The sequence below is a fragment of the Siniperca chuatsi genome, linkage group LG21 (genome assembly GCF_020085105.1).
Source record: "Siniperca chuatsi isolate FFG_IHB_CAS linkage group LG21, ASM2008510v1, whole genome shotgun sequence".
Taxonomy (NCBI): Eukaryota; Metazoa; Chordata; class Actinopteri; order Centrarchiformes; family Sinipercidae; genus Siniperca; species Siniperca chuatsi.
In genome coordinates this window covers 11155031-11179415 of record NC_058062.1, presented here as the reverse complement: position 1 = coordinate 11179415, position 24385 = coordinate 11155031, and the positions used below count along the sequence as shown (strand labels likewise).

General features: G+C 41.7%; 3 protein-coding genes across 11 annotated transcripts in view; 1 reads left to right on the top strand and 2 right to left on the bottom strand.

Annotated features, from left to right (window-relative positions):
- Window positions 1-427: 427 nt before the first annotated feature.
- On the bottom strand, window positions 428-16367 carry LOC122869198 (immunoglobulin lambda-1 light chain-like). Of its 6 annotated transcripts, XM_044181944.1 has the most exons (5): window positions 6425-6905; window positions 6014-6332; window positions 5262-5267; window positions 1733-1767; window positions 434-962 (listed from the first exon to the last, which is right to left on the bottom strand). In XM_044181944.1, exons 1-5 carry the CDS (start codon window positions 6462-6464, stop codon window positions 628-630), a joined length of 735 nt encoding a protein of 244 aa, XP_044037879.1. In that variant the 5' UTR covers window positions 6465-6905; the 3' UTR covers window positions 434-627. The 6 variants fall into 6 exon arrangements, with proteins under 6 accessions (XP_044037876.1, XP_044037879.1, XP_044037880.1 ...); XM_044181941.1 differs by lacking the exons at window positions 5262-5267; window positions 6014-6332; window positions 6425-6905 and adding exons at window positions 7351-7676; window positions 7769-7923 and having other exon boundaries at window positions 428-962; window positions 1733-1766; XM_044181945.1 differs by lacking the exons at window positions 5262-5267; window positions 6014-6332; window positions 6425-6905 and adding exons at window positions 7351-7676; window positions 16245-16367 and having other exon boundaries at window positions 1733-1766.
- Window positions 8826-19640, bottom strand: LOC122869199 (immunoglobulin lambda-1 light chain-like). 2 transcript variants are annotated; one of them, XM_044181947.1, is made up of 4 exons: window positions 19470-19640; window positions 19050-19377; window positions 10114-10145; window positions 8826-9348 (listed from the first exon to the last, which is right to left on the bottom strand). In XM_044181947.1, exons 1-4 carry the CDS (start codon window positions 19507-19509, stop codon window positions 9026-9028), a joined length of 723 nt encoding a protein of 240 aa, XP_044037882.1. In that variant the 5' UTR covers window positions 19510-19640; the 3' UTR covers window positions 8826-9025. The 2 variants fall into 2 exon arrangements, with proteins under 2 accessions (XP_044037882.1, XP_044037883.1); XM_044181948.1 differs by lacking the exons at window positions 19050-19377; window positions 19470-19640 and adding exons at window positions 17152-17477; window positions 17570-17760 and having other exon boundaries at window positions 10114-10147.
- A 1294-nt stretch (window positions 19641-20934) lies between these two features.
- The window catches only part of aatka (apoptosis-associated tyrosine kinase a), a 36122-nt gene continuing 32671 nt past the window's right edge, over window positions 20935-24385 (top strand). For 2 of the 3 annotated variants that reach the window (XM_044181111.1, XM_044181112.1), the window contains exon 1: window positions 21519-22122. In XM_044181111.1, the coding sequence (XP_044037046.1) occupies window positions 22041-22122 (82 nt within the window). In that variant the 5' untranslated portion in view covers window positions 21519-22040. Of the gene's footprint in view, window positions 21250-21518; window positions 22123-24385 lie in introns of those variants that run through there. The other variant, XM_044181113.1, reaches the window with a different exon arrangement.

The window sequence follows — 24385 nt, the reverse complement described above, 5'->3', positions numbered from 1 at the left end:
CATTTACATGGAGCTATAAATAAGGAGAGGAGGCCTGCAGGTGCATCCTGGGAAGGAAGAGAGAGAGGAGTAGAGAGGTGACGCTTCACTGACGGAGGATGAAAACTCAGTTTCATTTGCTCATTTTATCTGATTTTTCTAACGTCTTAACGTCTGCAAGCAACTGAAACCAGGCAAAGTAATATTAATCTCTCTGTTGTGCTTTTATTGCAAATTAACACCTAATAACAATGTAGCTTTTTCAATTTAAATATACATATTCAAGTAAGAATTCAACAGAAATATATCTGTTATCTCTGTGCCCTTAACTGTAATTAACAGTGAGATGAACATCAGGAGAAAAATAAAATCTAGTGAAGGTTACGAAATTGTGTAGAACATTATCGTTTTAAATGATGCTTTCATGAGTACAAATAAATACAAACACTTTTTATTCACAGTTTTTAATTTTTTATTGAATGATTCTTGAAAAATGCAGCAATTGCAAAGCTGATACAACACCTCCACCTAACTGTCACAACATTTATTACAAGCATGCAGACACATCTTTTCTAACACGTAAACCTCGTAATGAGCAAACAACAAACAGTAAGGAAGCAGATTTGAAATGGTCATTCTGCTCCTCTACTATTCTTCAGTGGGACAGTCTGACTTGTTGATGTTTTTCTCTGAAGTCTGGGAGCCCATAGACACTTTACATGTGTAGACCTTATCCCTGTTCCAGTCTGACGTCTGGATGGCCAGATAGCTGCTGATTTGGAAAGTCTGGTCTGGTTGCTGAACAGCGGTGCTGGTAGAGATCCCACTGCTCACTGGACTCCTACCAGCCAACCAGCTCACATCAGCAAAACCCTTTGACTCACTGGGCAAAATGGACAGACAGACCAGAGAGGCTTTGTTGGACTGGAGCTCAGCACTGGACGGAGGGAAGACAGTCAGGACAGGAGGAGGGAGGCTGCAGCCTGAAAATTCACAGAGGACATTCATCAAATAACTAGGAGTCAAATCATTAATACAAAGCATGACAGTACCGGGGTTGGACAGTGTGTTAATGTGTTATTTTGACAATACAATAAATACGCTGAAGTAAAACATTTGGTAAAACAATCTGGGTAAACCTCTCGAAGTCACGAACTTCAGATGATTAAAACACCTTCTGTGTTTTACAACATGGTATTTGAGATCTAATATATTTATTTCAGTCACTTTGAGAAATTACAGTAGATCAGTAGTCACTTTGCCTCTGTGATTTCTATCTAACCACCAAAGAAAAGAAAATTCAGCCAATATATAATCATGATGAATTCAGAATTATCCTTAAACTTTAGAAGATTGGTAAATTAAAATACACAAACACAGCAATTCAGTAGTGATATTGTAATTTAAATTCCTCTTGACAGAGAATCTATAGCTAGAATGGCTTTGCAGAGTTAAAACAACTCAGTTGTGAAGAAAATGTTGTTGATGTTGCCTGTCTAATAAAAATGCCTCAACTATCAAATAACTATGGAGCATTTGCAGAAAACATTTCACATATTGTCATCATTTGCAGACCTTCCCTTCAAAGACACAGCCTGGTATCAAAGCTGATGTACAAAAACATCTATTTTAATAATGTTTTAAACATTCAACAAGTTCAATGAAGAAGTATCACATAAATTGAGGTTTTCTGGTCAATTTGAGTAGAAACTGAAAATCTATCTTGTTCTATGATCAGTTAAAAAGTACTTACTTGTCACAATCAGCTTGGTGCCTTGTCCGAATACCACAGTGATTCAGTTTGTACACACGGCTGTACAAAAACCTCCTGACTCTCACTGATGAGGGGAGTGGAACTGAAACATCCTGTTGAGACCAACTTTCACTGTCAACATCTCGGTCCCTTCATCAGACTGCTTATATTCCAAAACACTGCTGGACTTAAGGACTGATTCTGAATCTTCTGTTGCTCCTTTTGTTTTCATGGTTTAGGTGTTAAAAGTCCAGATATCATCAGTAACTTCCGTCTAATGTTGATGATGAAAATATTCTCCTTCAAAAGAGCATCAGTCAGACAATGCAGGAAAACTTGGGACCGCTGGGATTGTATAAGAGTAATTTTATATTAAACTTGTTATATATATATAAATATATATATATATATATATATATATATATATATATATATATATATATATATATATATATATATATATATATAAATATATATATATATATATATATATATATATATATATATATATATATATATAGTGTGTGTGTATGTATATGTAAAGGAAATATCAGGACAGCCACATATACCTTGGGATCCCGCAGGCAAACGGAAACCATGAGGAGGCAGCAAGGACGTCAGCCACAGCCAAATACCTACACAGAGTCAGGCAGGTCCTGAAACGTCAGCTGAATGGGAAGAACAAGATCCGAGCCATCAACACACACGCCCTGCCAGACATCAGATACCAAAACTAGGAGATAGAAGCCACTGATATCAACACAAGGAAGCTCCTCACAAGGCATGGAGGGTTTCAACCCAAATCCAGCACCCTGAGACTGTACACTAAGCGGAACAAGGGAGGCCGAGGACTAGTGAGCGTCAGAACCACTGTCCAGGACGAAACAACAAAGATCCAGGAGTACATCAGGAAGACGTCCCCCAGTGATGAACGGCTAAGTGAATACCTCAGGCAGCAGAAACCCGAGAATGAGGAGGAGGATGAACCATCATAGAGAGACAAGCCCCTGCATGGCATGTACCACCGACAGAGAACAAAAGGCTTCACCAAAGGACAGCACCGAATCTAATCTTGCCCTAACAGGCACTCAGTACAAGATCAATAGAGGCTTGGGTCTACCACACCAGACAGGACCCCAGGTGCAAACGGTGCAGAGATGCCCCTGAGACAGTTCAGCATGTAACAGCAGGGTATAAGATGCAGGCAGGAACAGCGCACATGGAACGCCATAACCAAGTGGCTGGCATAGTGTACAGGAACATCTGCCATGAGTATGGGCTAGAAGTCCCAAGGTCAAAATGGAAGACACCTCCTAAGGTAGTTGAGAATGACCGAGCTAAGATCCTGTGGGACTTCCAGATCCAGACTGACAAACTGGTGATGGCTAACCAACCAGACAGTGTGTTGATCAACAAACAGCAGAAGAAGGCAGTGGTGATAGATGTGGCAATCCCAAGCGACAGCGACAGCAACATCAAGAAGAAGGAACACGAGAAGCTTGAAAAACACCAAGGGCTTAAAGAGGAGCTAGAAACGATGTGGAGAGTAAAAGCAACAGTGGTGCCAGTGGTAATCACAGCACTGGGGGCCGTGACCCCCAAACTGGGAGAGTGGCTCCAGCAGATTCCAGGTACAACGTCTGAAGTCTCTGTCCAGAAGAGTGCAGTCTCATCAGCTCCCTCACCAAGAAAGCCCAGCAGAGAATGTACTTCCTGCGGCAGCTGAGGAAGTTCAACCTGCCAAAGTCAGTGATGGCGCACTTCTACTCTGCCAGTCCATCCTCACCTCCTCCATCACCATCTGGTACTCTGCTGCCACTGCCAAGGACAAGGGCAGACGGCAGCGTATCATTTGCCCTGCCGAGAAGGTGTTTGTCTGATAGTGAGAAACACAAATGTTTGTCTCTGTTGCATTTTGTTAGCCTACAGTTCTCTAAATTCTCTACTCACAAAGACAGCATAGTGAATTTTCAGCACCTTTGTGATTCTGTGGATTTACTCGCTGATGATTTTAAAGTACAAAATTAACTGGAGTGTTTTTGGACTCATCTCTTTTCATATAATATTCTACACTCCAGGTCCACTTACTGATCGTTACGGATATTTACCACAATTTACCTCCATATATTAACATATTTGTCCCCAATGTAAGGAATGAATCTTTATGTTTATCTTTGTTTATCACTCATTGGTGTTTTTTCACAGTGCAGTGCAAATGAAAAGAACACAAAGTAGAAAACAACAAACATTTAGTTTAATTACTTCTCCATGATAGAGATTAGTGAGTAAACTTATATGAAATTGATCTTTCAAAATAGGCTGAGGACACTGGTTTGTAGTCGTTTTTAAAGTTCCATGTATGTTACAGAGAGCATTAGTTGATGTGTCAGAGACTCAAAAAGCAGAAGTAGTTAGTGAGGAGGTTTTTGTCACAGTGTAAATCACTGTGATGCGTACTCCTTAGCAGAGTTGTCCCATGCTTGACAGTAATAGACAGCAGAGTCTCCTGCCTCTGACCGCTTAATGATGAACTGGTAATCTATGTTCGATGAGGATTTAGAGTTGAATCGGTCTGAGGAGAATCCTGTTCCAAAGCTGGGTGAACTGTGCTCATGGTAAAATTTGAGAACATACTGAGGAGCTTCACCAGGAACCTGTTTAAACCAGCAGACATAATAATTTTCAGGTCTCTCAATGTTGCAGCTGAGAACAACCTCTTGTCCTGTAGAAACTGTGTGGACAGCAGGCGTCTGGGTCAGCACTTTCACTGCATCAACATCTGTCAACATACACAGAAAAATACATGAGTGAAAGGTTTCTGTGTGAACATGTAAAAGGAAAGAGAAGACAATCTTACATGTTAGAGCAGTGATGAGAGTGCAGAGGGTCCCCAGCATGATGTCAGTGTGTGGTGTAAACGTCCCTTACTGTCCAGCTGAGAGGTGAGCAGGGTTGGAGTGTGAGGAGAAGAGAGACTGAAGCTTATAAAGACGCTGAGGAGAGGAGAAGTGGAGGAGGAGGAGTTTCAACACTCAACACCGTTTCCATTCATAAATAAACTACATCATGTGGTTTCACTGTGAATAATTCCTCATCAAAAAAGACATAATTATATATACATATATTTTAAGTGACGTTTGGACAGAAGTTTAACAAGGAAGATCTTTTCCTTCTCACTTTTCTTTCTGTTGTAATTCCTGTTAATTTCTCGCTCCAATTTTCTCACTGCTATTTAATTTCCACTTTCCCACGCATTCAAAATACCTTTCATTCACAATTCTGACATCACCATATCTGGCCAATGAGCTTTCTGCCCATGTTCCTCGAGCCAATCAGTCCTCGGATGCTGTTCTTTAAATATCACTGTGTTTCTGCCAATCTGTCTGTCAGACCTAAGATTGTGCAGTCCACCACCTCCCCATCTCCACCTTGTTCTTCAGGATGATCCAGGTGATTCAACAGAGAGACTTCATCTTCTGTTGGCTTTACTCCACCACGAGCATCTACACTCTGGGGGATTCTACTTATCTCCTCTCTTCATGGGCCTGTGCTTAATGATGAAGCATCACGTCGATGGCTCTAATTGCCAAAGTCCTTCTCTATTGTTAAACTCAGTAAACACTGTTATACACTTCCAACTGATCTCTGATTGTTGTTCATGAAAATGTATCTTTCCATTGTGTTTAGAAGCCTGCTGATGTTTTTTCTGTGAGTATAATCTACTGCAAGGGTGATATCTGTTAACCTTTTAAATCTTTAAATAATCATATACACCAGGATAAATATATTGCCTTTGGTCTTAAGAATTGTGTTACAAAGTTCTCACCATGTTATTATGTGCAGTTAAAAGCTGTAATGTTTACCTTTCATCTCAGTATTTTATTCTTCTGAATGTTCATCTCACCAAGCAAATGTGTTTCCTATTAATCCAAATTGCTCTGACTGAATAATTAAAGACAAATCAGAATGCTGTGTATCTAAGTGACCTGTTGTCAGGTTCACCTGTTAACTGTTTGTTTCTGTAACAGTTGTGTAGCAGCTTCAGGGCCTGTCTCATGAAACAAGGTTAATGTAGTTATATTATTTTCGCAACTTCTGCAAGAAATAGTGAGAATCCATTAAGATGAAGGAAATTATATATTTTCCATTGTATTTGTAGGAAGTTACAGAAAGCTTTGGTTCATGGCTTCACACTCAGTCCAGATGTGTCAGAGACTCAAAAGCAGAAGTGTTTAGCTTGGAGGTTTTTGTCACAGTGTAAATCACTGTGATGCGTACTGCTTAGCAGAGTGGTCCCATGTTTTACAGTAATAGACTGCTGAGTCTCCCTCCTCCACATTGTTGATGATCAAACGGTAATCTGATGTTGACTGATGAGTAGATGTGAACTTGGGAGAGGAGAAACCAGAGCCATAGGTTGGAGAGCTCCAGCTGTGATAAAAACTTAATACAAACTGAGGAACTCCTCCTGGAATCTGTTTATACCAGCGAGCAGCATCATTAGTAACAGTCCCCAGGTTACAGTCCATGGTGGCTGTCTCTCCTTTCCTCACCGTCACAACAGGAGGCTTCTGTGTCAGCACAGTCACACCACTCACACCTGGAAACAACAAGAGGACATGGAGTCAAGAGAAACACACAGACTGATGAATTCAACCTGAGGTGAATGCTGCAGTAAGTCAGCCTCCTTACATGTTAGAGCAGTGATGAGAGTGCAGAGGGTCCCCAGCATGATGTCAGTGTGTGGTGTAAACGTCCCTTACTGTCCAGCTGAGAGGTGAGCAGGGTTGGAGTGTGAGGAGAAGAGAGACTGAAGCTTATAAAGACGCTGAGGAGAGGAGAAGTGGAGGAGGAGGAGTTTCATCACTCAACACTGTTTTCAATAGTGAATGAAAAACATTCTGTACGTGGTTTAATGTCATGTCCTGAGATCATTTCATATAATCTCATGTTTCGTAATTTATTTTGTTTATGACCATAAATCTTAATTTTATATTTGAAAGTCTGCATATTTTGCTTGCATACATGGAGGAGTGTTATCAGGCATATTTTCTCTTTAAAACTAATCATACAAATGAATATGTGGTTTGGGTTTTAAGATCAAGATATACTAATTTTCTCATATTAAATACACACAATAAACAATGTTTATTGATGAGCAGGGCATAGAAGAAGAAGAAGAAGAAGAAGAAGAAGAAGAAGATGACATACTTTATTAAATCCCTCTTAAAGAGAAATTCAATATTTTCACTCTGTTGTTATTTTCTATACATAGTCTTTTTTTATCAATACTAGGAGATATTATGTATTTCATTTTTTAAAATTTATTTGAGTATACTGTTGGGTAACTTTACTAATAACCAAAAAACAAACAAACACATTTACCACAACTGAAATTAAAAATCACAACTTCCACAATATAGAAATAATATATGTTGAGCAGGCTTGAGCAAAAAAAAACTGTAAGACATCATTAATTAAATTCTTTACATGCACATTTAGAGATGTCAGAGAAATTCCTTGCTAGGAATTTTTCTCACAGCATAATGTATCAGAGCCTCAAAAAGCAGAAGCATGTAGTGACGAGGTTTTTGTCACAGTGTAAATCACTGTGATACCTCCTCTTTAGCAGAGCTGTCCCATGTTTGACAGTAATAGACTGCTGAGTCTCCCTCCTCCACATTGTTGATGATCAAACGGTAATCTGATGTTGACTGATGAGTAGATGTGAACTTGGGAGAGGAGAAACCAGAGCCATAGGTTGGAGAGCTCGAGCTGTGATAAAACCTTAATACAAACTGAGGAACTCCTCCTGGAATCTGTTTATACCAGCGAGCAGCGCTGTTAGTAACAGTCCCCAGGTTACAGTCCATGGTGGCTGTCTCTCCTTTCCTCACCGTCACAACAGGAGGCTTCTGTGTCAGCACCGTCACACCACTCACACCTGGAAACAACAAGAGGACATGGAGTCAAGAGAAACACACAGACTGATGAATCCAACCTGAGGTGAAAGCTGCAGTAAGTCAGCCTCCTTACATGTTAGAGCAGTGATGAGAGTGCAGAGGGTCCCCAGCATGCTGTCAGTGTGTGCTGAGAATGGCCTTGTAACTTGGAAAGTGAGCTTACTGCTGACAGATTAGAGGCTTTGGAGGATGAGGAGAGGAGGTGCTGGAGGAGCAATTTAATACAACACTGAAACTGAGAGTGACTGACAGGAGGAGGAGCTCTGGTTGAATCTGCATGGTTTGCATTTGTTGGTCTCTTATCTTCTGTAAAGGGAAAAGTCTTTTCTGTCTCCATTATTGTCAATGTAGGCAATGTCTCCCTGCTGACCCCCAAATATTACAACGTCATGATCAGAGAAAGACTTCCTGCAGTTTTATTGTCATAGATAAATAGGATTCACCGATCCAGTTGTGTTTTTGAATTGTTATATTTGCTTGCTTTAGTTGGAGAAAATTCATCTTCATATCTGATATACAACTTTTTCATATTTTAACAAGAAACATCTACTGCAGGATATAAGCTTTGGCTCTGCACACATGAACATAATTCACATTAGGGAAACTGTGACTGACCAAATGACAGTAATTAAACCATCAGTGTGTTTCCAGTCAGAGACAGTTCCCTCTGATTGTACAGAGAGTTGACACTTGACCTCTTCATTTACATGGAGCTATAAATAAGGAGAGGAGGCCTGCAGGTGCATCCTGGGAAGGAAGAGAGGGAGGAGTACAGAGGTGACGCTTCACTGACGGAGGATGAAAGCTCAGTTTCATTTGCTCATTTTATCTGATTTTTCTAACGTCTTAACGTCTGCAAGCAACTGAAACCAGGCAAAGAAATATTAATCTCTCTGATGTGATTTGACTGCAAACTAACACCTAATAATGTAGTTTTATGAATTTAAATATACATATTCAAGTAAGAATTCAACAGAAATATATCTGTCATCTCTGTGCCCTTAACTGTAATTAACAGTGAGATGAACATCAGGAGAAAAATAAAATCTAATGAAGGTTACAAAATTGTGTAGAACATTATCGTTTTAAATGATGCTTTCATGAGTACAAATAAATACAGACACTTTTTATTCACAGTTTTTAATTTTTTTATTGAATGATTCTTGAAAAATGCAGCAATTGCAAAGCTGATACAACACCTCCACCTAACTGTCACAACATTTATTACAAGCATGCAGACACATCTTTTCTAACATGTAAACCTCGTAATGAGCAAACAGCACAAACAGTAAGGAAGCAGATTTGAAATGGTCATTCTGCTCCTCTACTATTATTCAGTGGGACAGTCTGACTTGTTGATGTTTTTCTCTGAAGTCTGGGAGCCCATAGACACTTTACATGTGTAGACCTTATCCTTGTTCCAGTCTGACGTCTGGATGGCCAGATAGCTGCTGATTTGGAAAGTCTGGTCTGGTTGCTGAACAGCGGTGCTGGTAGAGATCCCACTGCTCACTGGACTCCTACCAGCCAACCAGCTCACATCTGCAAAAGGCACAGACTGACTGGACAGACAGACCAGAGAGGCTTTGTTGGACTGGAGCTCAGCACTGGACGGAGGGAAGACAGTCAGGACAGGAGGAGGGAGGCTGGAGCCTGAAAATACACAGAGGACATTCATCAAATCATTAAATTAAGTTATTAACACAAAGCATGACTTTAACAGATTAATTCATTAGCTCTGTTGACATTATAACAATCACGCTTGAGTCAAGTGTTTTAAATTGGTGAAACATCTAGAAATCATTACCTAATACATAAGCAGAGTTCCTCTTTAAAACAAAATCTAACAATCACAAAATTATTGATTCTGTATAATTTGTTATGTTGGAAACAAATTCCCAAAGTCTCCCTCCACGTCTTACAAAATGGTATTAGAATTCTAATATGATAATTTCACTCTGACAAAATTACAATGTATCTGTGGTCACTTTGCTTTGGTGATGTCTATCCAACCACCAAAGAAAAAACAACATTTAATTTCCAACAGCCACAGTGATATTCAGGTCACTTCAAACATATCCTTAAAATTTGAAAGACTTGTAAATGAACATTAAAAGCACAGTAATTTAGTATTGACATCACAATGTAAAATACTCTTGAAAGATTATGTAACATAGGGTTTTACAATGTACAAGCACAGTCATAAATACAATCTTGTAAATGTTGCCCAACTGTTAAAAAAGTCCTCAGCCATCAAAAGACTAGATTATTTGTAGAATATATTAGTAGAAAAATTTGTAAAACATGTTAAATATTTTAAATAATTAGCATCATGTACAGTAAGTTGATTATTTTCTCTTAATTTGAATCAGAAACAGAAAATCTGTCTTGTTCTGTGATCAGTTAAAAAGTACTTACTTGTCACAATCAGCTTGGTTCCTTGTCCGAATACCACAGTGATTCAGTTTTTACACACGGCTGTACAAAAACCTCCTGACTCTCACTGATGAGGGGAGTGGAACTGAAACATCCTGTTGAGACCAACTTTCACTGTCAACATCTCGGTCCCTTCATCAGTCTGCTTATATTCCAAAACACTGCTGGACTTAAGGACTGATTCTGAATCTTCTGTTGCTCCTTTTGTTTTCATGGTTTTGGTGTTGAAAGTCCAGATATCATCAGTAACTTCAGAGTGATGGTGTTCAAAATGTTTTCTTAATAAGAGTGACATTCAGCCAATCCAGTAACATTTGGTCAAATGCGTGGATGAGAATTTTTCAACCTCTTTTATCTCATTAGATGACTTGGCTGAGTATTCCTTGTTTTGTTCCAGGTTTACTGATTTTAGTTATGTAATTTTGTTCAGAATTCACGAAAGCTGTAGTGAGTCTCTCATTCAGGTTTTTGTCAGTGTGAATCACTGTGATACAGCTGCAGAAGCAGAGTCGTCCCATGCTTGACAGTAATAGACAGCAGAGTCTCCTGCCTCTGACCGCTTAATGATGAACTGGTAATCTATGTTCGATGAGGATTTAGAGTTGAATCGGTCTGAGGAGAATCCTGTTGCAAAGCTGGGTGAACTGTGACTATGGTAAAATCTCCGAACATACAGAGGAGCTTCACCAGGAACCTGTTTATACCAGCTGACATAATTTCCATCATCTCTCTCAATGTTGCAGCTGAGAACAACCTCTTGTCCTGTAGAAACTGTGTGGACAGCAGGCGTCTGGGTCAGCACTTTCACTGCATCAACATCTGTCAGCATACACAGAAAAATACATGAGTGAAAGGTTTCTGTGTGAACATGTAAAAGGAAAGAGAAGAATATCTTACATGTTAGAGCAGTGATGAGAGTGCAGAGGGTCCCCAGCATGATGTCAGTGTGTGGTGTAAAAGTCAGACTGATTTCCTGATTAAATCTCCATTTCAGTCCATCTTCAAATACTCCAATAAATCACATCATCAATACATCAGTTCATTTTCATCTTTAATTGTTGTTCTATAATTAGAAGGTGTGGAGGAAAAACCATTAAGCTCTAATCTCTGTATCTTCACACGTCTGAATTTTCTTCCCACCAAACAAACATTTTTCCTAATAATCCAAACTGGTTGACATACAGACCACAGGATAAATATAATGTCATTGGTTTTCAAGTTTGTGTTATAAAGTTCTCACTAAGTTGTATATTATCTAGGTAAATAATAATAATAATAATAATAATAATATTAATAAAACTTTATTTATAGAGCACTTATCAAAACGCGTACAAAGTGCTTCACAACAAGAGAAATAAAATACCACAGTGAATGACGAAATATAAAGAAATAAAATACATAAATGCAATAAAATAAACAGTAAAATAAACAACCAGTTCAGGTAAAATCAGGATATCTAATTTGCTACCTAATTTCCTCGGGCAGGTTGTTCCAGAGCCTCGGGGCCCTGATAGCAAAAGCTCTGTCCCCCTTAGTTTTCAACCTGGACTCAGGAACAGACAGGAGACCCCTGCCCAAAGATCTCAAACTAGGTGAAGGTTCATAAGGGATTACAAGGTCTAAAATATAGTCTGGAGCCAGGCCATAAAGAGCCTTAAAAGTGATCAATAAGATCTTAAAATCAATCCTAAAACAAATAGGGAGCCAATGTAAAGAGGCTAAAACAGGCGTTATGTGGTTGTACTTCTTGGTCCTGGTTAACAGCCGAGCAGCAAAGTTCTGTACAGTCTGCAGTCATGTAAAAGTTTTTTGATTAAGACAAGTGAACAGGCTGTTACAATAATCAAGGCATGAGGAGATAAAAGCATGTACAACAGTTTCTGCATCACTAAGATTTAGAATAGATCAGATTTTTGCAATGTTTCTGAGGTGATAAAAACATGATTGGACAAGTTTAGTGATATGTTGCTAAATTGATAAATTGTTATCAAACAGGATACCAAGATTTCTTGCAACAGGCTTGATATGTTGTGACAGGTTACCAGTAGATGGCAGTATTTGTTTAGTGATGTGTTGGGGCCCAATAACAAGGATTTCAGTTTTATTTGAGTTGAGCTGAAGAAAATTTATCGACATCCAATTTTTATGTCAGACAGGCAGTCCTGCAGAGAACTCAGCGTACTAAGGTCAGTGGGCTTGACAGGGAGGTACAACTGTGTGTCATCCGCATAACAACGGAAAGAAATACCATGTCTGTAGATTACATCACCCAAGGAAGCATGAAGTATTGGTCCCAGAATTGAACCTTGAGGCACACCGTACTTAATATGGGAAAAAGGATGACATGAAGTTATTAATGCTGACACAGAATTTCCTATTGGACAGATAAGATGAGAACCAGTCTAGTGCAGTGCCAGATATGCCTCAGTCTATCTAAAAGAATGCCATGATCAATTGTATCAAAGGCAGCACAACAGCACAAGAATTGAACACATGCCTGCGTCTGCATTCATTAAAAGGTCATTAGTGACTTTGAGAAGGGCTGTCTCAGTGCTGTGGTGTTGACGAAAGCCAGATTGGAACTTTTCAAAAGTATTATTGTTTTCCACAGCAGCAAGAAGCTGCTTAGATACGAGTTTTTCGAGAATCTTCAAATAAAAGGCTATTTGGATATTGGGCAGAAGTTATCCAGGAGGGTGGGATCAAGCCCAGGTTTTTTTAGGACTGGCTGGACACAAGCTGTTTTAAAGAAATCGGGGACACAGCCAGTAGACAGCGAGCTGTTAAAAATAATTTGTAAAAGGGGTGCAATACAATCCATAACTTCCAATAGAAACCTAGTTGGGATTTTGTCCAGAGGGCTGGAGGACACTCTCATAAGAGACATGATGTCTGAGAGTTCAGGCAGAGTAACAGCAGAAAAATTGCTCAAAGAATCCCTGAGCGGGTGATCCATATCTAAAGAGGCAGGATTGGGGGTGATATCAGATCTTATTAACTCCACCTTTCCAGCAAAGTGCAAAAGAAACTTTTCACAATCAGCATCACACTCAGCAGGGGCACAAGGAGAGGCAGGGTTAACTAACTGATCCACAGTCTTAAACAGGAATCTGGGGTTGTGCTGATGGGCAGAAATAAGTGCAGAGAAATGGCATGTTCTTGCATCCTTCACCATCCTATTATAAAGGCGTAATAACTCTTTCATGGCCACAAAGTGGACCTGGAGACCTGATTTCTTCCATCTGCGTTCTGCTCTTCTGCATTTCTTTTTACAGCTTTGAATACTGTCATTTAATCATGGCTGTTTTCTAGTCTTTGAGTTTGGTCTATTTTTTAGAGGAGCTATGAGATCTAAGGTTGAAGAACACAGGTAGTTGAAATAATCAACCAAATCGTTGGTGTTGGAGGAATCGGGAAACACACTGCCAGGAGAATTGAACAGTGTACAGAATTTTAAGGCACTATGCTCATTAAGGACACGTGTGTACTTAGAGCGGGATAAGACAGTACTAGCAGCCTGTAATTCACAGTTAAAAACAATGCATAGGTGATCAGATACAAAAATGTCCCTGGTTTCCACAGATGGGGTTTTCACACCCAGACTAAAGACTACGTCCAAGGTGTGGCCACGGGAATGAGTTTGGCCAGACACATGTTGTTGAAAGTTAAAAGAGTTAGTGATATTTAAAAAATCAGCAGCAAGGGCATTAGAAGAGTCATCAGCATGAATATTTAAATCACCACAAAGAAGAATTCTATCATAATTTAACACAAGACTGGATAAAAACTCAGGGAGTTCCAACAAGAAGGAGCCAGCTGGTTTAGGGGGGCGATAAATAATAGCAAATATGACCGGGGGGCCATCAAGTTTAAACATGAGCACTTCAAAGGAGGAAAAATCATTGCAAGCTATGAGGTTACACTTTAAATGCTTCCTATAGACAGTAACAAGGCCCCCACCTCCACAAAGCCTAGGGTGGCTAAAGCAGTCATAATCAGGAGGGCACAATTCAGCCAGCTGACTGTGATCACCAGGACGTAACCAGGATTCAGTTAAGAACATAAAATCTAAATCAGTAGAAGAGATAAAATCATTTAAAATAAACGTTTTGTTAGAGAGGGATCTTACATTGAGAAGAGACATCTTAAAAAAAGTCTGTGCTGCTTCAGATTTGAGGTTGAGACTGGAGGTAGGGTTCTGGCCCAGATCTTTAGCTTTACCTGACTTGTTTGGGTGAAGACCATCTCCTGCAAACAAGGAAGAACGATCCCAGAATAAGTTAAAGTTGTGAATAAAACCAACGTCATGGGTGCTGCAGACAGACTGGAGCCAGGTATGAAGGCTGAGGATCCTGCTAAAACGGCCAATACCCCGACCCAGTGTAGGAATTGGACCTGAAATGAAAGCACGCTTTGCGGTGCTGTTGAGCAGGTCAAAGAGGTGGATGAAGTCTGCTTTCGTCAGCTCCGATTGCTGACAGGCGGTGTCGTCGGTGCCGACATGGACTATGATTTTCGTGATAGTGGTCGGGAGTGCAGCCAGAAGTCCGGGGATTTTTTCGAGGATGTCGGGGGTCGTAGCTCCGGGAAAGCAGCTTGTGACCGCATTAGCGAAGCGGATATTCCTCACTGTGGAGTCTCCAATGATCAGCGTAGTTGGGGGGATGAGAGGAGGCGGAGTCGGTGATCGTGGAGACCGCCGAGTTCCATCAGCCGTCCCTGGGATAGTCGTGGCCGGGGACTGCTGCGGTGTCCTCCTTAGCAGAGGACTTCTCTGCCGTCTCAGGACGAATGAGAGCTTCTCCTGATCACGGCCTCTTTCAGTACCTTGCGGCGAGAGGAGGAGGAAGACTTGCCCGCTGGAAGAAGGAGCATCCCTCCAGTGGAGGAAAGTCCTGCGTGTCCAGGATGTCAAACCTGTTGGCCAGCGGCAGGTCCCGATGTGAAGGAGGAGGAGGCGGGCGCTTTGCACCATGTCTGTCCTTACAGGCTACAGTCCAGAGCTCTGGTTGGCGTGGAGTCAAACTCACGGAGCCTTCTCACCTCCCCCGCCGGCGAGTGACATCCACTGGGGCTCGGCACGGAGTAGAAATGGCCATGGCTTTAGGCTTTGCACCCATGAGGAGCCACGGATCTTCAGACTTAGCTGAAACGGCTTCATGCTCGGGGCGCCAGTGATGATGGAGCCGAGCCACGGAAGAGTGGGATCATTGTCCAGTGCTGGAGTGGAGCAGTCAGGGGAGTGAGAAGGGATGGTCGTAGTCCGGTTGCCGCAGCCAGAGGAGCTGAGGACTGCCAGGTGTTTTGCCTGGGCCGAGGCGACGGTGGAGAACTCCAGGACGAGCTTTTCTCTGAGCTCGGCTTCCAGATAGGCGATACTTTTCCTCAGCTTTGAGACGGTAAGGTGACAAGATCCACACTCAGCCATCAGGCTATCATTTAGTCCGTGAGAGTGCTTCAAAGCTTAAAGTCCACAGTAAAGTCCATAAAAGTGCTACAAGCTTAAAATCCTTGGTAAAAGCGACCGGCTAGCCTAGTCGCCGGGCTAAAAACAAACCTAGCTAAGCTAGCAGCAGTGGAGGTAAACCACGTGGAGTTGCAGCCAGCTTAAAATCACTTAAGATCCACACGTCCGAACCACATTCTAGGCAGAGTGTAAATTTTTACTTCTCATCTCAGTGTTTTTAAATATTCCTCTCAGCAGGAAAACATGTTTGCTATTAATACAAATTGTTCTGACTAATACTATTAAAATCTAATCAACCCAATAGGGGGGTTAATGTGGTATTTTTATTGCCCGTCGTATTTTAGCTGCACATTAACTGTTTGTCTTTTGAACCACTGTGAAGCAGTCGACCTCTGGGTCTGCTTAATGAAACATAATTACTGTAGTTAGATTACCATCAGATTTACTTCATCTGGAAGTGTAACAGTCATCACTACCTGTGTGTCTGAAACACATTCATCACATTTTGACAATTCAGAGCAGCTTCTGTAAACTTTCTATGACTAAAAATGTTAAGTGGCAAAACACAGTGACATTTAAAGCCTGTTTTATGTCAGACTGATAAATCCACCATGAGGTGAAAGCTGCAGTAAGTCAGCCTCCTTACATGTTAGAGCAGTGATGAGAGTGCAGAGGGTCCCCAGCATGCTGTCAGTGTGTGGTGTAAACGTCCCTTACTGTCCAGCTGAGAGGTGAGCAGGGTTGGAGTGTGAGGAGAAGAGAGACTGAAGCTTATAAAGACGCTGAGGAGAGGAGAAGTGGAGGAGGAGGAGGAGTTTCAACACTCAACACAGCATAGAAAAAATAAAGAATAATGCTACCAATGTAAAGCAAAGAAGCACCCTTAACTCAAATCAGAAGAGACTTAATTGCAGAGATGCTTAAAGAATAATGAAATTCATTTATTGACATTGCAGTGCACAATAAGAAGGTTGAAGAAATCGAAGAGTGTTTGGCGATTAGACACCGTCGTGGCGCCATATTTTAAGGGGGTAGTGATGCCGTGGGCTGTGTCTAGACTCCCCTGATGGAGTCTAGACACTGGTGGTGGTGAAGGGGAGAAGACCAGTGCTAAAGATCTGGATGGAGGAGATGTGGTGTGGGACTTCTGATGGACTCACTGGAAGGACCAACTGGGAGGACTGGTTGGGATGAAGACCGGAGGTGAATATGGTAGAGGAGGGTTGCATCAATCTGACACTTAAACGACAGTTGACAGCAGCAAAAAAATTAACAGATTTTAAGCTTTGACAGCAATGAGATGAGTGGCTCACGGAGGTCGTGGAAACATCTTATTGGTTTAACTGAAAGAGTAAACGCCCTCAGAAAACTGATGAGTTGGAAGTGGGAACAGAAACAGACAGAGTGAGGGAGAACAAATAATGGAGTAAGTGTGAAGATAGTCAATCTCCCTGATTGGAACTTACTCTTAGCGACATTTGATGTGTCAGAGACTCAAAAAGCAGAAGTGTATAGTGACGAGGTTTTTGTCACAGTGTAAATCACTGTGATACGTTTTGCTTAGCAGAGTCGTCCCATGTTTTACAGTAATAGACTGCTGAGTCTCCCTCCTCCACATTTTTGATGATCAAACGGTAATCTGATGTTGACTGATGAGTAGATGTGAACTTGGGAGAGGAGAAACCAGAGCCATAGCCTGGAGAGCTCGAGCTGTGATAAAACCTTAATACAAACAGAGGAACTCCTCCTGGAATCTGTTTATACCAGCGAGCAGCGCTGTCAGTAACAGTCCCCAGGTTACAGTCCATGGTGGCTGTCTCTCCTTTCCTCACCGTCACAACAGGAGGCTTCTGTGTCAGCACAGTCACACCACTCACACCTGGAAACAACAAGAGGACATGGAGTCAAGAGAAACACACAGACTGATGAATCCAACATGAGGTGAAAGCTGCAGTAAGTCAGCCTCCTTACATGTTAGAGCAGTGATGAGAGTGCAGAGGGTCCCCAGCATGATGTCAGTGTGTGGTGTAAACGTCCCTTACTGTCCAGCTGAGAGGTGAGCAGGGTTGGAGTGTGAGGAGAAGAGAGACTGAAGCTTATAAAGACGCTGAGGAGAGGAGAAGTGGAGGAGGAGTTTCAACACTCAACACCATTTCCATTTATAATTAAACTACATCATGTGGTTTCACTGTGAATAATTCCTTATAAAAAAAACTTTTATTTTACACTTTATGTATACATATATTTTATACATATATTTTAAGTGACGTTTTGACTTTTCTTTCTGTTGTAATTCCTGTTAATTTCTCGCTCCGATCTGCTCATATATTTTATACATATATTTTAAGTGACGTTTTGACTTTTCTTTCTGTTGTAATTCCTGTTAATTTCTCGCTCCGATCTGCTATTTCATGTCCACTTTCCCACGCATTCAAAATCCCTTTCATTCACAATTCTGACATCACCATATCTGGCCAATGAGCTTTCTGCCCATGTTCCTCGAGCCAATCAGTCCTCGGATGCTGTTCTTTAAATATCACTGTGTTTCTGCCAATCTGTCTGTCAGACCTACGATTGTGCAGTCCACCACCTCCCCATCTCCACCTTGTTCCTCAGGATGATCCAGGTGATTCAACAGAGAGACTTCATCTTCTGTTGGCTTTACTCCACCACGAGCATCTACACTCTGGGGGATTCTACTTATCTCCTCTCTTCATGGGCCTGTGCTTAATGATGAAGCATCACGTCGATGGCTCTAATTGCCAAAGTCCTTCTCTATTGTTAAACTCAGTAAACACTGTTATACACTTCCAACTGATCTCTGATTGTTGTTCATGAAAATGTATCTTTCCATTGTGTTTAGAAGCCTGCTGATGTTTTTTCTGTGAGTATAATCTACTGCAAGGGTGATATCTGTTAACCTTTTTAAATCTTTAAATAATCATATACACCAGGATAAATATATTGCCTTTGGTCTTAAGAATTGTGTTACAAAGTTCTCACCATGTTATTATGTGCAGCTAAAAGCTGTAATGTTTACCTTTCATCTCAGTATTTTATTCTTCTGAATGTTCATCTCACCATGCAAATATGTTTCCTATTAATCCAAATTGCTCTGACTGAATAATTAAAGACAAATCAGAATGCTGTGTATCTAAGTGACCTGTTGTCAGGTTCACCTGTTAACTGTTTGTTTCTGTAACAGTTGTGTAGCAGCTTCAGGGCCTGTCTCATGAAACAAGGTTAATGTAGTTATACTATTTTCACAACTTCTGCAAGAAATAGTGAGAATCCATTAAGATGAAGGAAATTATATATTTTCCATTGTATTTGTAGGGAAGTTACAGAAAGCTTTGGTTCATGGCTTCACACTCAGTCCAGATGTGTCAGAGACTCAAAAAGCAGAAGTGTTTAGCTTGGAGGTTTTTGTCACAGTGTAAATCACTGTGATGCGTACTGCTTAGCAGAGCCGTCCCATGTTTTACAGTAATAGACTGCTGAGTCTCCCTCCTCCACATTGTTGATGATCAAACGGTAATCTGATGTTGACTGATGAGTAGATGTGAACTTGGAAGAGGAGAAACCAGAGCCATAGGTTGGAGAGCTCGAGCTGTGATAAAAACTTAATACAAACAGAGGAACTCCTCCTGGAATCTGTTTATACCAGCGAGCAGCGCTGTTAGTAACAGTCCCCAGGTTACAGTCCATGGTGGCTGTCTCTCCTTTCCTCACCGTCACAACAGGAGGCTTCTGTGTCAGCACCGTCACACCACTCACACCTGGAAACAACAAGAGGACATGGAGTCAAGAGAAACACACAGACTGATGAATCCAACATGAGGTGAAAGCTGCAGTAAGTCAGCCTCCTTACATGTTAGAGCAGTGATGAGAGTGCAGAGGGTCCCCAGCATGCTGTCAGTGTGTGCTGAGAATGGCCTTGTAACTTGGAAAGTGAGTTTACTGCTGACAGATTAGAGGCTTTGGAGGATGAGGAGAGGAGGTGCTGGAGGAGCAATTTAATACAACACTGAAACTGAGAGTGACTGACAGGAGGAGGAGCTCTGGTTGAATCTGCATGGTTTGTCACATTGTCTTTGTCATCATTATTATCAGTTTAGGTGATTAGCCCGACCCCTCTAAAAATGTTACAGTCAGGATCTGAAAAGATTTCCTCCAGTTTAACTGCGATTGAATTGTTACTTTGTCAAGTTGGATGATTGGGATTCATGCCATGCATCCAAGTTTGTATAATCTTTGAATCTTTATATTTCCTTGCTTGATTAGAAGTTTATAAATCATCTTTATCCGATTCACAAGTTTTTCACAAGTTAGAAGTATGTAACATGATATAAGCTGTGGCTCTGCAAACATGTACACCAACACAAGGAAAAAATAACAAGGATAATAATTAAATCATCAGTGTGTTTCCAGTCAGATGCTGTTTTACTGAGAACTAACACTAAACCTTTTAATTTACATGAAGCTAAATAAAGACAGGAGGCCTGCAGGTGCATCCTGCTGATGAGAAAGAGGAGCTGAGCCCTCACTTCTGGTGAAATCTGGGGTTGCTGCTTTTTTGCGTGTGCCTGTGTGTGTGCATGGGTGTGTATGTGTCTTTTTTATAAACATATTCCAATCAGTAAGAGTACCCCCTCTGTCTTCATAATAGTAATCCAGTGCTGCACTCTAGTGTGCATTCAACAGTATAACAACACCCGTACTGTATATTTCCCGGATTTATTGTCATCAGAAATGCATGCAAAGAACATATTAAAGACTACTTGAGTATTTTTTTTACGTTTATGCAATTGCTTCTTCAATCAAGAATTTAAATAAATAAATAAGTGTGTGTGTGTGTGTGTGTATGAGATGGGGGGTGGGGGGCAAGTCAGGGAGGGGAGAGAGACAGGGACAGAAATGGGGGAACAGGAATTTTAGGTATAAATGCAATGTAGCATAAGCAATGCTCACTTTGACTGCCTGCCATGGTTTAAAGATTATTTCTGTCTGAAGAATGCAGACACGGTGCAGCATATCTGGAGTCTGTTCATTTGAGTCAGTTTGAATGATCAACAAATAGTTCGCACAAATCTACTGAGCAGAAAACCCAAATAGTCAAGTCCAACAGAACCAACATGATTCAAAGGAATTTCACATGTCAGTTGGGCCACAGCAAAAGCAACACTTGTTTGCCCTCAAGCATGCGCATTTCATACTTCAAATCACACTACTGGAGTCAACTTTGTTTCACCTTCTCAGCTTTCACATTTATAGCAATAACATGTAATTTACATCAGTACCTTTTGGCATGGTGACGCATGTGCTGCCTGCCTTTCCTCACCTGTCCACTAGTCCCCCTGTTCAGTTTTCCCGCTTCTGCGAGTCACCTGGCCCATTAGCTATTTTCCCACACAGCTGTCAACCTGCACGTCTCTTCCAGTAACCTGCCCACTGCATCTCAAAAATGTGCCTGAAATGTGCAGACTCTTTTGCTGGCCCAGAGCTCAAGAGTCTCTGAACCAACCATGCTGTTGCCCTTGTTACCGGCCTGCTGTCCGGCTGTTTGTGGACTGGTCTCTCTAAGGAGCCTGGTCCTCTGTGGCCTACTTCGCTTCTCCCCGGACAGACCTGGTGGCTTTTCAGGATAGGAGGTATGGCGATGCCTGTGTGCCCCCAGTTTAAGTTAAAACCTATGGAAATATTCAGTAGGCTAAAATATCCTGTTCAAAACCACACATATACGCACGCGCGCACGCACGGTCATTGGCAGGATTCCTCTACAAATGGCTGCGTTAAGTGTCCCAGAGAAAGCCGGAGTACTACGCCATTGTGTATTCAAAATAAAATTAAACATTAGCCTTCTGGTACGCAAATAAAGTTTTACTTTGAAAGCTGTAAACGGAAGTACCTTTATACTGTATGTCGCTTGATGCTGGTCTCAAGATGTCGCTCATTCTTTCTGTACCGAAGCTGAAACCCAAATGCGCATCGCTGACCGACGCATCTTTTTAAAACGAACCAGCTGCACTCCCTAAAAACGGCGTTTTACATGTAATACGGGACAAGGAGCAACCAGAAAAGGAACGCAAATGGGAGATTATCAAATGTTTGGAGCACTCGAGATTTTACAGTGTATAAAATCAGTGTAAATAACGGATAAGCGTTTCACCGGGTGACCGATTAGGGCGCGAGACGGGATTTTGTTGTCAAACAAGTAAACTAACACATGTGGTAAAATGTCAACATCTGTCTCCAAATCTGTTCCAGCTGTAAATGGAGCAGGATTTTCGGAGGGCTCTCTGTGAAGTGCGATGGAATAAAATGCTGCGCATTCCTGCTTCTACTACAGGTTACTTGAATCTTAAACGCACCTAAGTCGGGAATTTATTCCTGACCGTTTCGTGTTTAGGCTTTTGCTGTCTTCTGCAACGCAACGAGGAGGATGGTCTTTGCCCTACATTTGATTGTCATGTCTTCGGCGTTTTTCAATCCCAGTTTTGCCTTCAGCTCCCACTTTGATACAGGTAAGGGTCAAACAATGAATGACTTGGATGAGGGCGTTTATCCATTTGCTGCAGACCTGCTTGTGATTTTTATGTTTCTTTATAATCAAGCTGAGTGATCTCCTCTGAATCTGGTATTTGATGCAAGGCAATACACTGTGTCTTGACGCTGTAATCAATGTATACATTAATTTCTTAATCACCACCATCATCATCATTGCCATAACACCATCATCATCATCATCACCACCACCACCACAGTGAGCCTGAACTGATTTGAATCTCAGATATGTTTTACATTCAGTCTCTTACAGCTTGGTGACAAGAGGGTTAAACGTGCCTGCACAGAATATGCAGTCCTACACATACATCCATGCAGCTGAGTGTGTGCATGTGTGTACTGTGTGTGTGTGCTATGATCAGGGTGTGTGCGTGGTGTAACTGACAGAGGTGACCTGCTGACAGAGGTGTTTGGCCTTACTGCTTCAGGCTGCGGTTCTCGGTGCCCATTTGGATGCAGTGCTTAATCATCCCCTGGGTGCCGGCGGTGATGGGATCCTTGGCGAACGAGAACCCAGGTGCTGCTGCAGTGCTACGGGACCACAGAGCAGGAAGTCATGGCTGTGCTTACAAGCCTGTGTGAGGGCTTGAATTAGAGCAGAATAAATAACTGTTTGCAAGCGTAAACAGGACTGAGAGAGTCCCTGCATAGAGCGCAGTGTGCTGAGCATACAAATGACGGTGAGCCCGGTGGCTCTCAGGTTTGAGGCCCTATCTGTCCTCCCCAAACCGCACATTCTCATTGATCTCTGGTCCCTCTTGGTCCAATTATTCCACCCATGTCTACCTTCCTGTGACTCCCCACTTCTCATTCTTTGCATCTCTTCTCTGTTGTTCATCAGAATGGGACACTAAAAGGGGCCTCCATTTAAAGTCAAATGGCTTATTTATAGGAGGGATGCAGTCCCTGTGCATTTAGGAAGTTTCTGTGTTTACAATTCTATGACATAGCAAGAGATAATTTTGACTGTCAGTAAACATACAGTTTCATTGTGTAAAGCACCATAGCAAGACAAGTGATAAGAGTACACTGTCATATTTAGAATTTATGCTTTTACGCTTACATAGAGTGTTTTTGGATGCAAAACTTAAGAGAACATTTAGATTAATAAATAAATCGCCAGATCACTGATGCTATGATGTCATGGCTTTGAAGGATTTGTTAATAAATAATGCTTGACCTGTTCCTGATAATATTCTGCTCTGCTTTAAAATACACTGCAGTGTGTTTAGATATTTGGAATACAATGACAAAAGCAGTTCTCGGCGTGAATGTGTAGTGCTGACCTGGCTATCAGTTGTAAGCAAGAGCTGAATTTTGGGTAAAATGCCTGCTGACTGTGGCTCTTCTGGGGCATCCTCTAATTTAATTGTCTTGGTGTTTTCTTCCTGGAGGAACAGGTTTTAAAAATTTCCCCTCAAGAATGTGCAGTGAAACATTCATATTTTCTTTCTTCAGCTGACGGCAGCTGAACGGATAGCCTCAGTGACAGGTCAGGATGGAATCAGCACATGCCGTTGGATTGGTTAGTTTCAGGTGGAGGGTGGGGCATTAGTGGGCATGCACACAGTGTACATACAGCTTGTATGCAGCTGGACTAGAGGACGGGGTCTGGACCATCACTCCCCTGTCATAATGATCTACATTTCTCATTAGAGCTGCACCTCACTAGCGATCCTGTTCCTTCCTAGTAATTGGACTGAGAATCAATGTTGTCTAGGCGATGGAGGGGGGCGTGTGAGGAGGAACCAATCATTTTCATGGCCAGTGCTAAGGAAAGTGAAGTGCTAGAGTCCCTTAAAGGGCAGTGACATGCAGCATTAAATCAGCTGTAGTTGCTGAATATGCTGTCTTTGAGGCTAAGGAGTAGACTGATAAAACACACTTTAGCACCCCTCAAGCCACCCCCCACAGCTGCACTTCCTCCCTACGCCCCGGTCTATGTGATAACACAGTCTGCTCTACCTCTGCACACACTTGCAAACACACACCCAGACAGTGGAAAACAACTATGGGGCCAGGTCAGTCGTCACATTGCATGGCGTTATGTAAGACGTCAGCAGGGACGGACACACTGTAGCAGGATTTTTGATCTCCTGACTGCATCGGCCTTCACATGCCCGGGCCGGGGCTTGGTTTGTGTGCGGCCAGGGGGAAAATGGCCCAGTATGTGTGGTGTTCTGCACCAGTGACAACTGCAGCTTGCACCTGGCTTACTACTGC